This window comes from Chelmon rostratus, chromosome 12 (assembly GCF_017976325.1).
Source record: "Chelmon rostratus isolate fCheRos1 chromosome 12, fCheRos1.pri, whole genome shotgun sequence".
Classification (NCBI taxonomy): domain Eukaryota; kingdom Metazoa; phylum Chordata; class Actinopteri; order Chaetodontiformes; family Chaetodontidae; genus Chelmon; species Chelmon rostratus.
The window spans coordinates 8,730,009-8,747,310 of NC_055669.1; the positions used below are offsets into that span (position 1 = coordinate 8,730,009).

The 17,302-nt window shown below is 43.0% G+C and overlaps 2 protein-coding genes across 2 annotated transcripts; both read left to right on the forward strand.

The window, feature by feature from the left end:
• The first annotated feature begins 244 nt into the window (after positions 1 to 244).
• LOC121614847 (complement factor H-like) lies at positions 245 to 7,654 on the forward strand. The gene is made up of 15 exons (XM_041948935.1): positions 245 to 344; positions 438 to 629; positions 1,003 to 1,182; positions 1,377 to 1,568; positions 2,242 to 2,340; positions 4,629 to 4,723; positions 4,831 to 4,945; positions 5,033 to 5,131; positions 5,233 to 5,331; positions 5,435 to 5,470; positions 5,698 to 5,754; positions 6,343 to 6,504; positions 6,604 to 6,765; positions 7,320 to 7,345; positions 7,497 to 7,654. Exons 1-15 carry the CDS (start codon positions 284 to 286, stop codon positions 7,527 to 7,529), a joined length of 1,608 nt encoding a protein of 535 aa, XP_041804869.1. The 5' UTR covers positions 245 to 283; the 3' UTR covers positions 7,530 to 7,654.
• A 2,784-nt stretch (positions 7,655 to 10,438) lies between these two features.
• Positions 10,439 to 16,869, forward strand: LOC121614848 (coagulation factor XIII B chain-like). Its single transcript, XM_041948937.1, has 6 exons — positions 10,439 to 10,537; positions 10,624 to 10,815; positions 15,064 to 15,120; positions 15,711 to 15,872; positions 15,972 to 16,054; positions 16,855 to 16,869. Exons 1-6 carry the CDS (start codon positions 10,480 to 10,482, stop codon positions 16,867 to 16,869), a joined length of 567 nt encoding a protein of 188 aa, XP_041804871.1. The 5' UTR covers positions 10,439 to 10,479.
• Positions 16,870 to 17,302: the final 433 nt, after the last annotated feature.

The window sequence follows — 17,302 nt, forward strand, 5'->3', positions numbered from 1 at the left end:
ACAAAAAAATACTAATATGTGGTGTTCCTAGAAATGGGCAGTGTTCAGTGTCCATACTGTATATCTCACATGTAAACCACTCTCCACCACCCATGCGTCTGTGTTTGCAGTGTATATGCTCAGTGCATTTTATCAGCATGTTGGCTTCAGAGCAGCAGTGTGATGCCAGAGTGTGTTTACTCCACATTTCTTCACTTTTTGGGGGAAATGCCCTCAACAATCATTAACTGATTCTGATCTGAACTGGGCTCTGCACTCAGCTTTGATTTCCATTCCTGACAAAATGTGCATGAGATATCCTGGATTCGTTCTTCTGCTGGTTTGGTTTCCAGGAGGGCTACATGGTAAGAGCATTACATTTTTTCAATCATTTAAATGTTGTTTTTTTTTTTTAAAAGCTTTTCAGTGACATGCTTTCTTCCTTATAACTGTTTCAGGACAAAGTGCAGCTCTGCCTTGTCCTGCTCCCACACTGAATGGTGGTTATTTTGTCCCTGAACATGAAACTTATGCTCATGAAACCAAGCTCACTTACGCCTGTGAAAACGGACGTAAACCAGCAGCGGAGGGTTGGTGGGCAACAAGCACATGTCAAAATGGCAAATGGTCTCATGAACCACAGTGTATAGGTAAGTGTTCTATAATATATCCACTGTTTTGTTTTGTTTTTTGTTTTTTTTGAATGCTGAAATTTAAACTGTATGTCACCTTTTATTGTTTTATGGGTTTTTATGGTGTTAAAAACAAAGGGCAAAGCCATCTGTCACTGCTTGACGATGGAGTAAAAAGTCAACTTAAATGTACATTTGCAAATAATGCTGTTCAGTGTTGAGCATACCAATATTTATATTGATAGAATTAAACTGTTATATTATCTGTCTGTGATAAGCATCCAAATGATCACAGCATACTTGGTGAGAATTCCATGGCTGTCAATGGGCAGATACCTCCCATGGAAAACCATGACAAAACTGTTTTTTGTTTCTTTCTCCCCCCCCTCAGATGAAAACGCCTGCATTCCACCACAGATACCAAATGCAAAATACACAATACGCCCAAATGGTTGGTATGAGGATGGACAGTCAGTTAGAATAACATGTGAAGCAGGATATGAAGGCAAAGACCATGATGCCACAGCCTTATGTAGAAATGGAACATGGACCTCTGTGCCAGTCTGTAAGAGTAAGTCTGTCAGACGTTCTTTACCTTTCAGCTGTAAAACTAGCAGTGACCAGAATAATGTGTCTATACTGTCTTCGGTTTGAATTCTCACCAACTACAGCAACCAAGTGACCGCTCATGTGAACACCTTTACTGTACCTACTGATGACAATTACTATTATTAATATTATTATTATTATTATATATTTTTACAGGAAGTACCCACATGTGCCGTGAGCCCCCTAAAATCCGCCATGCTGTCATCATTCATCGGGGATACCAGGAGCTGTTTGCTCCAGATTCAGAGGTGCAGTATGAATGTGAAGACGGATATACTGTAGAGGGAGGAGACACCAAGAAATCCATCTTTTGCATGTCTGGAACCTGGTCTGACGGCCCTGCATGCAGTAAGTGGACAGTGTGCAGTGATAAAAAATCCTTTTCATTGAATGTGAAAGAGACATTTGACTCCTCACTAAACCCTCCTGAAAAGCTGTTTTCCAACCATATCTAGTTGTGGAAACCATAACTGGGCATGACAGGCCTGTCAACCTTTGGATTTGCTGAAACTGTGTGCATGGGGCTGTAATCAGAGTGATACTCTGTATGTAAAGTTTGGAACGTGTCTTTTATCCACCTTTCCAATACCAAAAATGAAAAAAGGGGAAAGAAATGATGACTGTGTCTCTATCTACTACACCACAAACATTAGCACGCCTACTTACTAGCCTAACCTAAGGGGCAAGGTAAAGCATGCCATTAACTTTTATTTTGTGGGGTTTTGTGGATTTGTGAAGAATCTGTGATATACCCTGAGATACTCTGCCCTTGAATTAGAAGGCATCAGTCAGCCTTTTTAAAACCAGGGAGACATTTTACCAAACATGTAAGATACATTTGTAAAACAAGAAAAATTTAAAATAATGGTCTGTGTCTAGTTTAATTCTGTTTAAAATAGAGATCTGGTTCTCTCTGCTATTACAAATGTAAATTTGAGAATTTGTGGTATATTCATTTTATCAAATATCCAACTAAAGTATACTGTTTGTATACCTATTGTCCTATTGTTTGTCCACTTAGGCAAAAGAATTGAACCAGGTGCTGGACAGGCTGGTTCAGCAGAGGTGGGAACCGGTGGGGGGGACCCTACACTGTCTGCCAGAGGGACACAACCTGCAGGTGGAGGTTGCTTACCGATCTGTATTATATCTGTATTATGAATTAGTATACAGTATGTTATGTTTTAGGTAACCATTTGGGACTGAAAAGCAGAGCTCGGACTTGGAGACCATGTTAAAGTTTAACCAAGAGTAGGCTGACTGGATTGTGTATTGTGAATCAGAGGCAAACCTGACAGGCTGGTGGCTGGAATCTTCAGGAAGAACACTGGAGACAGGCGAGGATCAGGGCGTACCAGACAAATCAGGAAAGCAGGAGACAATGGACATAAAACAAAGGCAAAATAGGATTAGGCAGGTTCAAAGAGAGCAATAAAGGACTGCAGAGAACTGGCTGCAAGAGTCGGCTAATCACAGCACCGCTATGACACAATGATCTGGCAAAGAGCGTAAAGGACCAGGGTTTATACATTGCATGAGTGGATTGGCAGCAGGCATACAGGTGAGTAGTAGAGAAGAGGAAGCTAGGTCACCACACCCTGATAAACATAGACACACCCTTACACACAAGCAGAAAGAAGCAGGACACACTAAAACAGCAGAAACACTAGGGATAAAGGAGGAATCCTGCAAGACCCTAACAGTACCCTGCTCTAACGGCCTAGCCTAGGCAACCCACCAAGTTTCTCCAGGTGGGTACGATGGAAATCCATGACCATCTGAGCATCCAGGATAAGAGGGGCACCCACGACCACTCCTTTGGGCCATATCGTTCCCAGTTGACCAGTGTTGCAGTCCTCTAACCCATCAGCGTACGTCCAGAAGTGGTCTGACTGTGAATTAGAGATGGTTATCAATGACCCACGCAGGAGGAACGGGGGTCAGAAGGAGAGCATAGAAGACTGGAAGAGCTGAGACACATCAAATACTGATGGATCCTCACAGTATTAGACAACATCAACTTGACTGCAGACTGGTTAATCGCAGTCTCCCCCAAAAAGGGCCAATGAAGCGAGGCTGGAGTTTCTTAGAGTGTTAGGGTCAGACTTCTTGGAAGATAAACAACTCTACGAACTGGTTTGTATGTCAGTGCTGGGTTTGGTGGTGGTTGACTAAGTGCTTTTAAGCATCAGCAGTTCTTCGTAGAGGGAGCGGTCCCTCTAGAGTTGCCAGCAACGGCAGAGGTGCAGGTAACTCAGAGATGACTCAAATAGAGAACAATCAGCAGCAGAACTAGTGAGAATGTTGTAAACACTGGATCCAGGCAAAATGGCAACTCCAGAAGGAGGGATTTGTGGCTGTGACACACCTCAAAGCTTTTTCTAGGTCCTTGATGGCTCTGCCTGGCCATTTGTCTGGGGATGGAAGCCAGATGACGGACTGACAGTGGCCTCAAAGGCTTGACAAAACTCTTGCCACACTAGGGAAATGAATTGTGGACCTCTGCTGAGACAATATCAAAGGGAATACCGTGGAGGGCTACAAAGTGAACTACGTTGGAGAAACAGTTCGCTATGGTGAGGATAACTGTGTTACCTTGTGAAGGAGGTAAAATAGTGAAAGAGTCAAGTGTAATGTGAGACCAAGGATGACTGGAGATGGGCAGCTGACCCAGCGGGCCAGCTGGAGGACAATGTGAGGTCTTTCCCCTGGGTGCAGAGACATAGTCACAAAGTGCCAACCTCCATAGTAGGCCATCAGAAGTGCCTCTTAAGCAGATTGAGGATGTAGATGATTCCAGGGTGACAGACGAAACACAAAGTGTGAGCCCATTGTAGAACCTGTCAATGAATGGAGTTAGGAACTAAGAGACAGGAGCCCCCCTTGCCTGGATTGAGACTTTTGGGCCTCTCTCATCAACAACTCGATTTCCCAAGTAGCTGCCAGTACCACACAGGACAAGGGGAGATGGTGAAGAGAAGTGAAGAGATTCTTGAGCTGTGGAGCCACTCTGCTTAAGCCTTTGATGAGCAGATGGTAAGTAAGTTGGCCAAACCAGAACCCTCTGGAGGCCTGCAGGTTGTGACTTTAGGCTAAACTTCCACCACTTATCTTTTCTAAATCAGTCTTCACCTGCCCGCTCTCAATGATATACCCCAGGAAGCTGACTTGTCTTGGGGTGAAAATCGTAACTTTCGGCCTTTACAAAGAGCTTATTCTCCAGAAGACACTACAGAACCTGGCAGGCATGGGAAATGTAGACAGTCATGCCTCGGGACCCAAAAGAAGAACTCTTGGAGACGATGTAGAAGTTCACCAAGACCAGTTTCTCTCCAACTATCTCTCCAATCCAATCCCTCCATAGAAAATTTGCTGTATATGTTGAATGACTCTCTCTCTTCATGTTAGACAGAGATACTAGACCCGGTACCGGACATGGCGGATCCACAGTTGGTGCAACAGATGGACGACACACTTCATCTGTTGGCAGTGGGACACAACCTGCAGGTGGATTATTGGATATGTATTAGTATCAATTTATCTCTCCAATCCAATCCCTCCATAGAATAAGTACTAAATATGTCTAATGAGTTTTCTCTCTTCCTGTTAGACAGAGGTACCAGACCAGGTACCGGACATGGCGGATCCACAGTTGGTGGAACAGATGGACGACACACTTCATCTGTTGGCAGTGGGACACAACCTGCAGGTGGATTATTGGATATGTATTAGTATCAATTTATCTCTCCAATCCAATCCCTCCATAGAATAAGCGCTAAATATGTCTAATGAGTTTTCTCTCTTCCTGTTAGACAGAGGTACCAGACCAGGTACCGGACATGGGGGATCCACAGTTGGTGGAAACGATGGACGACACACTTCATCTGTTGGCAGTGGGACACAACCTGCAGGTGGATTATTGGACATATTAGTATCAATTTATCTCTCCAATCTAATCCCTCCATAGAATAAGTACTAAATATGTCTAATGAGTTTTCTCTCTTCCTGTTAGACAGAGGTACCAGACCAGGTACCGGACATGGCGGATCCACAGTTGGTGGAACAGATGGGCGACACACTTCATCTGTTGGCAGTGGGACACAACCTGCAGGTGGATTATTGGATATGTATTAGTATCAATTTATCTCTCCAATCCAATCCCTCCATAGAATAAGTGTTAAATATGTCTAATGAGTTTTCTCTCTTCCTGTTAGACAGAGGTACCAGACCAGGGACTGGACAAGGGACAGGTACATCTGGCAGCAGGACACAATTCAAAAAATTGCATTTTAAAAGACATTTCATAATCCTCGACTGAAAGTTAAATTTACTTATTTTATATTTCCAAAAAGCATGAGGATTTGTTGGAATAAAAGACGTTTGGAAAAAAATGGATGCCGAAGAACATCCCAAATTGATGCTGACTGGTGTGTCTTCTGTTCTGTATACAGACCTTTATCTGTTCTGTGTCTTACAGGATCTTCTACCACCTCTGGCTCACATGGAAGAGAAAGTAATCCGATTGTCATGCCAGGTAAATCATTCAGATTCATTGTTTCTTCCACATTGCATGCATTAGACTTATTTTTTTATGTATTACATTCAGAAGAAATCTGTATAATTTCAGTGCAGCCTTACTGAATCATTTGGGGATAGCTTGGGTCAAAACCTTTGCTCATTCCTGCAGAGACCTGGTTTTTGGCTGTCGGCAGTGGTGCCTCTGGATTTGAAGTGCATTCAGACAACTACAATTGGCAGTGTTTGTTAGTGGGAAGCCAGTGAGGGATCATGCCTTTTTCATTGCACTAATGACTCCCGCTGATTGGTGCCTGCATGGCAGAGGGTGGCACGTGGGAGGGACAGTGTGGATTATTTGTGTGCTACATCCTCCCTGTGAAGCTCATGGCTGGCAGGTGAAGAGAAGCAGCCGGTGAGGTCATGTGGTCTCAAAGACTACAGTGCAGTCGATTAGGTATTCCACATGGGAAAAAACAAGGATTAAATCTGTTTCAAAAGCCAGTCAGTGAGGTTTTAGATCAACTAAAAAAGCCTGATTCCATTATGTTCATTTTATGCTGTGATCACTAATTCACTGGGATAAATAATCTCTCTTTTCTTTCAGTCAGTTACTGCGGAGCACACCCAGTGGTTCCAAACGGTGTTGTTGTGCAAGCCGAGCGATCATTTTTGAAATACCAATGTAATGCTTTTTACACACAAGTCGGTTTAGACACCGTAGTGTGTCACAGTGATGGCAGCTGGTCAGAACTACCCATCTGCAAAGGTATAAACAGGTCAATAGTGTAATTTTTCAATCCAAAACTCCATCAAAGATGTCACCCAAATAATTAGACACATTTTCTCTTCTGTTGATGTTTTGCAGAGGCATTCTGTGTCCTGGATCCTGCTAACTATCGTGGGTCCAATGTTGTAATCCCTGCAGTTGAATATCTAAAGGAAGGAGAGGCAAAGCGTATTTCATGTGTGTGGCATACTCACAGCAGTGTTTTTCGGTGCACAAATGGAAGAATAACTTTAACCCATTGTAAGTATATAAGTGAGCTCTTCACATTTCAATTTGCCACAATACTTTTAGTTTTTGCCTTTTTTTTGTCCACTGGACAGTCGCTCTCTTGCAGCGTGCTCTCCATGACAACAGCATTCCTTTTCATGATAACGGCAATAAAGCCAAACTATTCCAACTTTACACAGTCTCCATCTCCACCACTCCAGCCAGCTTCTGGAATCCCTCCATTTCTGGCTCTTCCACCTTTCACATTACATTCAGCATGTTTTTTCTCTTCATCCTCCACCACGCTCCCAGTTCACACCATCTCAGCCACACAACCCTCCACCGTTCCACCATGTTACGCCCAGAAATCCCACAAAGAGCAGCTTATGATGAGTAAAAAGCCTCACAACAGCAGCACAAGTTAGCATACACAAATCCTGTCAAGGAGTGTTGTTCTGTAAGAGCAGAATATGTTTTCCTCAGTAGGAGCAGCCAACAGGAAATGAAGTGAATTAGACCTCAGTAACAAAAGTCTGTGTGAATGAAACCTCCTGCTGAAATATTGACTGTTACTGGATTCTTTTTAGGTTGTACCGATTATGACCATCGCTATGTAAGTCTTATTCTTTCATTTACTTTTCAAAGAATTACATTAGTATAAAAATGTTTCATGTATTTCATGTTGGATAACACTTTCTTTCAGTCAGCAGTTTTAAATTAATTAATTAACTGTTAACTTTGCTTATTGTCTCCGTTGTAACCAGCGACGTTGCCCGTTAAGTGCAGCAGAGGACTGACAACAAGGCCACGCTTTCAAATACCTCCATCAGAAAACAACTACACCTAAAAAATGCTGTCACATTTCTATTTTAATTTTTTCATTGCTTGTTTTCATTTTGATGGAAAAAATACTCTTAATGCAGCAATAACATAACCAACACTTTGAATACATAATTGAAGTTTATGTGGCCTCTACAGCAGTCTGAATAAAATGTTTGCCAGAGACCTTTGTGTTATTTTGTCTCCAAATTATTTAGAACAGTTATCACCCAACACAACTCGGCGATGGGAAAAATGTTTAAATGTACATAAAAACAACGTCCAGGTATGACACTAACCATATCATTCATTCAGGATTCACTTTTCCTTTTACATCATATATACCAGATAATATCTCTTTTCACTGGGTTATTTGGGAAAAAATGTAGAGAAAAAATGATCTATTTGGGGTTTGGGGGTTGACTGGGTTCATCAGTCAGGCATCCGGTGAAACGCTGAGGAAACCAAAACGTGGAGTGAAACTTGATCATTTTTATATGGCTTTTAAGATGTGAGTAGCACTATGAGAGACCAGAGAGTCAGGACTCAAAATGCACGACACAGACAGGATCGGAGTAAGAGGCTTCAGGCCGGTTTAATAACAAAAGATACTATTTACAAAAAGAAGAACAAAAGGCTCAAAAATAGAAATAATGACGCTAAGGATTTAAGTTCTCAAAAAGGCAAGGCAAAACAAAAACTCTCTCAATGATAACACGAAGGCAATGGTTAGACGCTGGACTGACCTGAGACATAAGGCACATGACAATCTGGCAGAAGACAAGGGGAGACGCAGACTATACATACACATGAGGTAACAAGGAACAGGTGGAGACAATCAGGGCGGGGCTGACAATCAGACAGGCGGAAGACACCAGGAAGTCAGGGTCTGAAACAAGAGGAGAGTCAGGGTTTCACAATAAAACAGGAGGTGCAAGACCAGACTAGATGCTAGTGAAACAAACAGCTTAACAGACACAACGAGACATAACACACGTCCACTGCTCGTCCTCTGTCTGACTGTTTTCAGGCTGTAACTGGTTTCAACTGAAGATGCTGAGTGCTACTCCTGGATCTAGTTTTTAAAGACACACACATACTGAGGTTCTCTAGTAGTAGAATAATGCAGTAGAAATATGCAGTAAAAATAATACACATATACATCATTGAATAACTGATGTATTAGATGTATTGATCTATATTCATCTGCTCTCTCTCTCTCTCAAAAACAGAAATGTTGAATAAAGGTTACACATATCTTCATCACCCGTCTTCGCTTTGATGGAAGTAACATTCTGAATGAAACTTCTCAGCATTACTTTCCATCAGAATACTTTAATACTTTCAGAGAGAAATGACATTTGATCATCTGCTCTTTCAATATTGACAGGAGTGTATTTTAAACTGATCAGTGTGATTTATCCCTGCAGTGCACTTCTTTCTGGTTTATTATATTCTGATGCTGTGCTGCACACGTAGCTTTAATCGCAATGACGCCAACACGGCAGATATTTAGTCTGTGTGTATCAGAGAGTTTGGGGATGATTTACATCAGACTAAATATTGGATTTGGTTTCTCTCTCATGTGTTGATCACTTTTTTGTGGCAGGGAGACATTTTCATCAATAAAACAAGAAGACTAAGGAGAACTCCAAACTGAAGCACGTGGTTCATTTCTTTGCCTGGACACAATGACAGTATTAACATAATGCTGTTTAGCCAAACATCTTAGTTTAGTGTGTTAGCATCATAGCTATTGCTGATTAGAAAATGATGGCAGTGTCATTAGTTTGGCAGGTATTTGGCCACTAATCAGATATTGGACAAATTTAAACTTCGGCCAGAAAAATTAACAGAGACATTATGCTTCATCCTCTGGAGACCATGAACGTCTGCACCAATGATCAGTTCAATCTACTCATTGTTGTCTGGACCAAAGCGGTGGACGGAGCAACTGTCTGACGCTGCCACAGCCCTCGCTAATTCATCATTTTATTTTCTGAGTCTGTCTTAAACGAATCTTCAACTTAAACCCCAAAATTCGATTGCATTTATTGCATCCTGCATTTTACGATTCCTTCAATTTGAGGAAAGCTCTCTTAGATTTAAAGACACATAAGATGAAAGATTAAAGGAAGTGAAACCCACAGAGCTACAGCAGCTGCAGGACTGAATAAGACGATGCAGAGCACGTGAGGATCCAGCGGACGGCAATCAGCGTTTAAGCTAGAATACAAAAACAAACAGTATGACCACAAATATCCCACAACTAAGAGCGACCATGGAACTTCTGTTTTTGCTCTCTCATTAAATGCGTCTTTACAGAACTCCACCTCCGCGTCTAAAGTCTGGCCTTTGGCGTGGCTGTGATTGTGCTTGTCTCGGGATGCTGACCTCTGATCACAGCAGTCCGGACAGTCGGCTTGAAATCTGGACTGTAAACAACCTCATAGATTTTTGGTTGAAAACATTGTGTGAGAGATCAAATGAATCACTTTGGGGTATTTCTTGAACAAATGAACCAATGTGAAACAACAAGAGCAGCGTTTTACAGAATATAGATTATAACTCTGGTCAAAGACCCCTGCATGATGTTTGGTGTGTACCAAAGTGGGGAAAAATGATGAAGAACAAAGTTAAGAAATGTTCTTAACACTGATCTGTGCTCTCTGTTTTCATGTGTAATTAGCTGCATTTGAGCAAGACGGTTTGGCACAATGTGACCGATCTGACTGCAGTACATGAAGCCTGTTTGTGTTTTTGTGCGTTGGCTTCCGAGCAGCAGCTTGATGACAGCGATTCAGCCTGATGTTTACTGTTCCTTAGCTCCGTAGCCCTTTGGGGAAATGCCCTGACAATTATTAACTGGTCCAGATTTGAGCTGGACTCTTCACTCTGCTTTGTCCTCTTCATCTAATTCTTGACAAAATGTGGGCGAGATGTCTCAGATTTGTTCTCCTGGTTTGGTTTCCAGGAGTGCTGCACGGTAAGAACGTTCAATTCTGTTACTTAGAGACATTGTTATTGTTACGTATATGTTTACTGTGTACTGTTGTTTATCGTGTATTTCAGGACAAAGTGCAGCTCTGCCTTGTCCTGCTCCCACACTGAATGGTGGATATTTTGTCCCTGAAAACGAAACTTATGCTCATGAAACCAAGCTCACTTACGCCTGTGAAAAAGGACTTAAACCAGCAGCGGAGGTTTGGTGGGCAACAAGCACATGTCAAAATGGCAAATGGTCTCATGAACCACAGTGTATAGGTAAGTGTTTGAGCGATATCGCTACAGGACTGTCTGAAGGTGCTTTGAATTCTTCAAGCGTTAAGCCTTAGTGTGTCTGCTGCTGCTATGGAGTGATGCCATCAGTTATCTCAGTACATACAAGATAAACTGAACACAGGGAGACAGAGTCAATGAAAAGACATTAAGACATCAGAGTCGTCCAGAAATTCAATAAACAGGCAGCATAAAAATGGCGTTTCACGTTTGTGCATGACGGTGTTGCTCATTTTATTTGAAGTCTTTTAAAAGAGGTCAATAGGTCCACGCTCTAAATGTAAAAAAAATACCAAAATAAGATGCTCACACAGAATTGAATTGTGTCACACCGTGGTGAGGTTGTCTCGTTTTGGGTTTGTTGTTTTGTCATTTCCTGTTTTATTTTGAAGGTCTAACTCTCCTCTCGTTTCAGAGCACTTGCCCTTCCTCATGTGTCACCTGTGTGTCCGCCCCCCGATCACCTGTTGTCTCCACCTGTTCCTGATTACCCTCCACGTGTTAAATTGTCGGCGTCTCCCTTGTCTTGTGCCAGTGTGTCTTCATCCCTTGGTCGACTTCACCCGTGCTTCCCTTGTTCACAGCCACAGTCATAGATTATTGCTTCGTGTCGTTTGATCCTCTTCGTGAGTGTCTTTTGTTGTAATTTCCATAGTCTAGTTTTGTTTGTTTTTCTCGCTAGATTAGCCAATTTTCAGTTCTTTGGTAGATAGAGCTTTTGTTTCTTTTTTTTTTTTTTTGTTCATAGAAGTGTTCTTTTGCCTCCGTGTGTTAGGAGTGATCTTTTGTTCTGTTGTTTTTGGTACCTAGTCTTTTGATCTTCCATAGCCGTTTGTTTCTGCATCCTTCGAGAGCGTTTTCTGTTCATATTGTTCATTCATAGTTAGTCTTACTTATCTTCCTTCGGGAGCGTTTTCTGTTCATTATTCTTGTTATTCTTAATAGTTTGTCTTCCTCCTTGTGGAGTGTTTTCTGTTATTTTGTTTCCTTGTCTAGATTTATCTAGAATAATTTCATAGCCTGTTTGGTTACACTCCACGAAAGAGATCTCCGAATACTATCAATAAATCTTCGTGTATTGCTGAACTCTGCATCTGAGTCCTCTATTCAGTGCCGGCCTGACAAATTGTAATATTATCGACAATTGTATGAATTATTCAAGTACAGTCACTACACTTTCACTCGGGCTAAAAAAGCAAATTATACATGTAACAAATGCTTTGAGTCCTCCAGGAGCCACCAGACACTTTGTGACCATTGTTTGTAGCTATAATGCTTTATATGTTGCGTGCGCACAAGGAGAGCCAGGACCCAGTTGCAGAGTCATTTGAAAACGTTTTTGATCGAACAGAAAATCACCTTCGCAGGGAAAAACACTCTAAAACAAAAACAAAAATCAGTGCAGAGGGGAAAGCAGCAAAATAAAGAAAAAACACAAAATCACCATAAGGGAGATAACTTACTTGAGAGGGGAATAAGCTCAGTGCCCTGGAGAAAACTCACTAGAGAAAAACACGGTTAAACTATGGGAACGCTGAACATGCGGCAGGCGATCATTCAGTTGGAGACTGGTGAGAAGGCAGCATCGGTAATAGTCAAATTGGAGACGGCTTAAGAAGCTGAGCTGATTAGTAGATGAGGAGCAGGTGTGTGTAGTGAGGCTCGCTCCTGAGGAGATCGGCCCAGCCTCTCTCTCACGCCTTACCAGCTGACAGAGAAGGAGGAAAGAAAACACTGTCAGACAGGGATGAGGGAAAACACAAAAAGCAGAATCATGACAGTACCTCCCCTCTAAGGGACACCTCCTGGCGTCCTACCAGGCTTACCTGGGAACCTGATGTAGAAATCCTGCAGCAGCTGTGGGTCAAGGATGAGGGAGAGCAAAATCCAAGAGTGTTCCTCGGGACCGTACCCCTCCTAATCGACCAGGTACTGGAATCCTCAACCCCGCCTGCAGACATCCAAAATGCGTGTCACGGTGTAAGCAGGGTGGCCTTCAATGAGACGAGGGGCAGCGGGTGAGCTGGGGGCTGGAGAGGGCTGTCCGTGACTGGCTTGAGGAGGGAGACATGAAACACTGCGTGGACGTTGAGGGAAGCAGGGAGGCGGAGCGCAAGCTAAGCGCAAGGATCCGATGATGATCTGCCATCCGCATGGCTGTGGCTCTGGTCTCTCGCCAAACTCATCGGACCCGGTGGAACTGAGCTCACACTGAGGGGACCGCAGCATCCGACTCCTGATTGGGAAACAGGGGGGTTTGGTAGCCGGCATTGACCATGAAGGGGGACATACCTGTAGCTGAACTGATCAGTGAGTTGTGTGCATATTCAACCCAGGGGAGGTGCGTGGCCCAGGAGGTTGGGAGGCAACGCAACATAGGGTGGTTTTAAATCCTGGGTGGCGCATTCCGTCTGGCTATTGGACTGGAGATGGTATCCAGAGGTGAGGCTGGCCGTGGTCCCCAGCGCTCGGCAGAACGCGTTCTATACTTGAAATGTGAACTCAGGGCCCCAGTCTGAGACTATGCCCTGGGGAATGCCATGAAGTCTGAAGACATGGGTTACTAGTAGATTACCGGTCTCCAAGGCGGTGGGAAGCTTAGGGAGGGGGACAAAATGTACAGTAATATATTTCTCCATGGCCACCCTTTCAGGCTTGGAGAGATTATACAGACATTTGGTGGGGAGAGGTGCACAGAGAAGTAGGTCTATTGCACAGTCAAAAGGTCGATGTGGGGGAAGTGTGCAAGTGGAGGTCTTGCTAAAGAGTTGTGCTACTCTGTGGGGATATTAGATATGTCGATTACCTCTGGTGACTGGGATGGAACGGAGGACTGTACTGCGGATGGTGGCTGTCGCCCAGTCGATATGCGGGTTATGCTTCTTAGCCAGGGGATGCCCAAAACAACAGAGGTTAGAGGAGGGGTGAAGACAAACAGTTCCATGTACTAGTGGTGGTTGCTGGAGAGGATTAATTTAAGCGGTTCAGTCTTGTGTGAAACAGCATCGAGTAACTTTCTGTCAATGGCATGGACCTCCTTAAGAGAGGTTATCTTATACACGGGGAGGTCTTAGCAAAATTTATGTCAATAAAGTTGTCATCAGCTCCCGAGTCCACCAGGACTTGGACCGGGAGAGACTGTTGGGGACCGTGGATCGTAGCTGGCACTAGCACGTCGATATGAGCTTTGATAACAATGGATACACAGCGCCTCCTGCGGGTTATTGAGTGGCCTTTGAGGCCGATACTGCATAATAACCACCTGTGATTTGTGAGCCGGAGGCTGGGGAGATTCGGCTCACCAGCAGACAGGAGGTCGCTGGTGAGCCTGGCCGTTTGGCACCTCCGGACAGTGGGCAGGGAAATGTACCTCCCGGCCACAGTGGAGGCAAAGTTTTTCTTGCATCCATCATTGTCGTTCGGCCAGGGTCAGGCGAGTCTCGCTGGTGACATGGTTGGAGCAGTGGGTGGCCGGCATCGACTCTGGAGAGCAGGGCTGGGGACCAGTGGAGAGCCGTCTTCTCCTCCTATCCACCCGTTCCCTGTCTCTTTCCCTCAACCTGTTGTCAAGCTGTATGGCTAAGTCTATGAGATGAGATGTCTTCACGTACCGGTAGCTCGTGTTTTATTTCACCCGGTAGCCCCTTGAAGAACACTGCTTGTAATGCTGAGTCCCCCCACCCACTTTCTGCTGCCAAAATGTGGAAACTGATAGCGTATTGAGATGCTGACTCGGTGCCCTGTTGTAAATCTAGTAATTGGCCAACAGCTTGTTGGCCCTTAATTGGGTGGTCAAAAACCCTTTTCATTTCAATAGCTGAAAATCAGTAAGGAGATCTGAATGTTGTCCGGTAAATAGGCTTATTTCAAACGCTACCTTATTATAATGACATTTATGGATATTATGCTAGTTTTGAACAGCTGGTTCCAAGCCTGAGACCCCACAAGTGGTAACGAGATGAATCCAAGGGGTCGCCTGTGGGAAATAAAAAATCAAAAACAGAAGTTTGTTATCCAATGATTTTTTTCTTCTCTAGTTGTTGCTCCTTTATTGACTGATTTATTAACATCTTTAGGCATCTAGAAATTATTCACATTAAACTGAGGTCACTCTCAACTATTCACAACTTGAAACCTGTGATGAAGATCAAGTAGATCTTGCTTTGTAAAGAGTCAATATTAAACTTTCAGAAAAATGTTTGGAAAAATGTTTATTTGTTCTGTGTCTTACAGGATCTTCTACCACCCCTGGCTCAAATGGGAGAGAAAGTATTCCGAATGTCATGCCAAGTAAATCATTCAGATTCATTGTTTCTTCCACATTGCATGCATTAGACTTATTTTTTTTATATATTTACATTCAGAAGAAATCTGTATAATTTCAGTGCAGCCTTACTGAATCGTTTGGGGATAGCTTGGGTCAAAACCTTTGCTCATTCCTGCAGAGACCTGGTTTTTGGCTGTCGGCAGTGGTGCCTCTGGATTTGAAGTGCATTCAGACAACTACAACTGGCAGTGTTTGTTAGTGGGAAGCCAGTGAGGGATCATGTCTTTCTCATTGCACTAATGACTCCCGCTGATTGGTGCCTGCATGGCAGAGGGTGGCATGTGGAAGGGACAGTGTGGATTATTTGTGTGCTACATCCTCCCTGTGAAGCTCATGGCTGGCAGGTGAAGAGAAGCAGCCGGTGAGGTCATGTGGTCTCAAAGACTACAGTGCAGTCGATTAGGTATTCCACATGGGAAAAAACAAGGATTTAATCTGTTTCAAAAGCCAGTCAGTGAGGTTTTAGATCAACTAAAAAAGCCTGATTCCGTTATGTTCATTTTATGCTGTGATCACTAATTCACTGGGATAAATAATCTCTCTTTTCTTTCAGTCAGTTACTGCGGAGCACACCCAGTGGTTCCAAACGGTGTTGTTGTGCAAGCCGAGCGATCATTTTTGAAATACCAATGTAATGCTTTTTACACACAAGTCGGTTTAGACACCGTAGTGTGTCACAGTGATGGCAGCTGGTCAGAACTACCCATCTGCAAAGGTATAAACAGGCCAATAGTGTATTTTTTCAATCCAAAACTCCATCAAAGATGTCACCCGAATAATTAGACATATTTTCTCTTCTGTTGATGTTTTGCAGAGGCATTCTGTGTCCTGGATCCTGCTAACTATCCTGGGTCCACTATTTTAATCCCTGCAGTTGAATATCTAAAGGAAGGAGAGGCAAAGCATATTTCATGTGTGTGGCGTACTCACAGCAGTGTTGTTCGGTGCACTAATGGAAGAATAACTTTAACCCATTGTAAGTATATAAGTGAGCTCTTCACATTTCAATTTGCCACGATACTTTTAGTTTTTACCTTTTTTTTGTCCACTGGACAGTCGCTCTCTTGCAGCGTGCTCTCCATGACAACAACCTTTTCATGATAACGGCAATAAAGCCAAACTATTCCAACTTTACACAGTCTCCATCTCCACCACTCCAGCCAGCTTCTGGAATCCCTCCATTTCTGGCTCTTCCACCTTTCACATTACATTCAGCATGTTTTTTCTCTTCATCCTCCACCATGCCCCCAGTTCACACCATCTCAGCCAAACAACCCTCCACCGTTCCACCATGTTACGCCCAGAAATCCCACAAAGAGCAGCTTATGATGAGTAAAAAGCCTCACAACAGCAGCACAAGTCAGCATACACAAATCCTGTCAAGGAGTGTTGTTCTGTAAGAGCAGAATATGTTTTCCTCAGTAGGAGCAGCCAACAGGAAATGAAGTGAATTAGACCTCAGTAACAAAAGTCTGTGTGAATGAAACCTCCTGCTGAAATATTGACTGTTACTGAATTCTTTTTAGGTTGTTCCGAGTATGACCATCGCTATGTAAGTCTTATTCTTTCATTTACTTTTCAAAGAATTACATTAGTATAAAAATGTTTCATGTATTTCATGTTGGATAACACTTTATTTCAGTTAGCAGTTTTACAATAATTAACTGTTAACTGCTTATTGTCTCCGTTGTAACCAGGGACGTTGCCCGTGAAGTGCAGCAGAGGACTGACAACAAGGCCACGCTTTCAAATACCTCCATCAGAAAACAACTACACCTAAAAAATGCTGTCACATTTCTATTTTAATTTTTTCATTGCTTGTTTTCATTTTGATGGAAAATACTCTTAATGACCAACATATATACATAATTGAAGTTTATGTGGCCTCTACAGCAGTCTGAATAAAATGTTTGCCAGAGACCTTTGTGTTATTTTGTCCACAAACTGTTTAGAACAGTTATCACCCAACACAACTCGGCAATGGGAAAAATGTTCAGATGTGCAGAAAAATAACATCCAGGTGCGACACTAACCACATTGTTTCTTCAGAATTCACTTTTCCTTTTACATCATATGTACCAGATAATATCTCTTTTCACTGGGTTATTTGGGAAAAAATGTAGAGAAAAAATGTTCTATTTGGGG

Coding starts and splice junctions, on each gene's coding strand:
- LOC121614848 (XM_041948937.1), top strand. CDS start 10,480: ATGTGGGCGAGATGTCTCAGATTTGTTCTCCTGGTTTGGTTTCCAGGA. Junction 10,538..10,623: donor GTTTCCAGGAGTGCTGCACG/GTAAGAACGTTC, acceptor CGTGTATTTCAG/GACAAAGTGCAGCTCTGCCT. Junction 15,873..15,971: donor AGAACTACCCATCTGCAAAG/GTATAAACAGGC, acceptor GATGTTTTGCAG/AGGCATTCTGTGTCCTGGAT.
- LOC121614847 (XM_041948935.1), top strand. CDS start 284: ATGTGCATGAGATATCCTGGATTCGTTCTTCTGCTGGTTTGGTTTCCA. Junction 1,569..2,241: donor GTCTGACGGCCCTGCATGCA/GTAAGTGGACAG, acceptor TTGTCCACTTAG/GCAAAAGAATTGAACCAGGT. Junction 5,132..5,232: donor CAGTGGGACACAACCTGCAG/GTGGATTATTGG, acceptor TCTTCCTGTTAG/ACAGAGGTACCAGACCAGGT.